The sequence below is a fragment of the Megascapheus bottae genome, chromosome 22 (assembly GCF_031878675.1).
Source record: "Megascapheus bottae isolate mThoBot1 chromosome 22, mThoBot2.hap1, whole genome shotgun sequence".
Lineage (NCBI taxonomy): Eukaryota > Metazoa > Chordata > Mammalia > Rodentia > Geomyidae > Megascapheus > Megascapheus bottae.
The window spans coordinates 16,718,997-16,720,625 of NC_143530.1; the positions used below are offsets into that span (position 1 = coordinate 16,718,997).

Below are 1,629 nucleotides of genomic sequence, written 5' to 3' on the forward strand. Positions count from 1 at the left end.
TTAGTGAAAATCTGAATATTTAGCAGCATGACTATCTCTGATGATCAGGACTAAGGGGCTGAGACTGGCATAACCAAGTACTAGCACAATCTTAATATTCATTATGTTGGAATCGTTTGTAATAGTGGAACCTGTGTAAAATGATAAAATGAAATCTGCCCAATAAAAGATAAGGAAGCAGGCCATGAGAATGAGAGTACTTAAAGTAGCTCTGATTTCTGGGCTGGAATGGTTTGCCAACCTGGAGCTATGAAGGTAGAGGACTCGCTTGTGATGTTTATACAGATAGAAAGCCATGTACCCACTGCTCCAGCCCATGAGACTCTGAAAGAACACATCCCGAAGAGTCATGAGGGAGAGGAAAAGCCATCTAACTATTTGCCTAGATGGTAGCATATAACAATGGCTAACTTCAGATCTGTTCATATTATTGACTGCTGTGATATAATGGAGCAAATTGCAACTGATCAGAGAATTAAAGGTCCAAAAGAGGAGGAGATAAGTAAGAACTTGCCATGCAGTCTGTGGTTTGAGCTTTCTCCACAAGGTGGTTCTGGGACTGATGGTGATGGCCTGGAATGTGCTGAGGAGGCAGGTGGTGCAGATGGACAGACCTCGAGCCACTCTTCCCAGATAAATCAAAGTTTTACAACCTGTATTTCCTATAAAGTTTCTGAAAGAAAAAGCTGTGGCTATGTGTCTTATCCCTGTGCTACAGATAAGGATTGCATTAGAAAAAGCCAAATGGATGATGATAAGGTCTATGGGTTTTCTTTCAGCACCAGTGACAAAAGTGTACACATGTATCACAAACACGAGGATGTTCCCCACGATTCCAGGTCCAGTAAGAGAAAGGTAGATTATCCTCTGAATGATGCTTCTCCACATCATCTCTGGACTTCATGCTCTGCACTAGGAGATACATTTTGAGAAACACAAATGAGTGGAAGGGCGTGTTTCAGGTGTCTGAAGTGTCTCTGTGTGTAGTGATAATAGGTTCTGAACTATGTGAATGTGCACACTTGTTTCCCAACAGGCACATGATATCAATATGTGCTTTTCTTCTTCATCTTTTCTTGCTACCTTTCATAGGGAAGTGAGGATAACGACAATTTGGACAAAATTCTATGTCAGCACCTCCATCTTCCTTTCTCAAACATCCTTCTCTGTGTCCTGCATATCTAAACTTTACATGATGATTGACTTGATAGACAAGTGCTAAATGAAGAGAATCTCATTTAAATGTCTCCTTCTTTGTAAAGTGAATACCGAAAAAAATATGATTCTTGTGGGTTTTGTTAGTGCTCTACCCAGGCTGGTTTTTCCATGCTATTCATATTCATTCATCAAGGAAATATTAAGCAAACAAGAAGTTCGTAGCTTCTCCAAAAATTATACCTAGGCAACTTTAGAGCTTTCCAGGAAATATCCTGTGATGTCCTCCTTCTTCCAACTGAGTTTAGATCTGGGCCTTACGTGCAACAAATGGTTGCATGTATTGGAGAACAATCCAGTTCCCCTTACCTCAAAATAAGAGTAAGATTCTAATTAATTTGTGCTCACAATCTTCTATATATGTAGAATCTGATTGCAGCTGATTTTTTTCTATTACATGTGCTCTATTTTTGC

At 39.7% G+C, this 1,629-nt stretch overlaps 1 protein-coding gene across 1 annotated transcript; it reads right to left on the reverse strand.

The window, feature by feature from the left end:
• On the reverse strand, nucleotides 1-891 carry LOC150048233 (putative vomeronasal receptor-like protein 4). The gene has a single exon (XM_090355272.1). The coding sequence runs from the start codon at nucleotides 889-891 to the stop codon at nucleotides 1-3; it is 891 nt and encodes a 296-aa protein (XP_090211398.1).
• Between the last annotated feature and the right edge of the window lie 738 nt (nucleotides 892-1,629).

What these genes read in the sequence shown, in the direction of transcription:
- LOC150048233 (XM_090355272.1), bottom strand. Translation starts at nt 891, where the DNA reads ATGATGTGGAGAAGCATCATTCAGAGGATAATCTACCTTTCTCTTACT.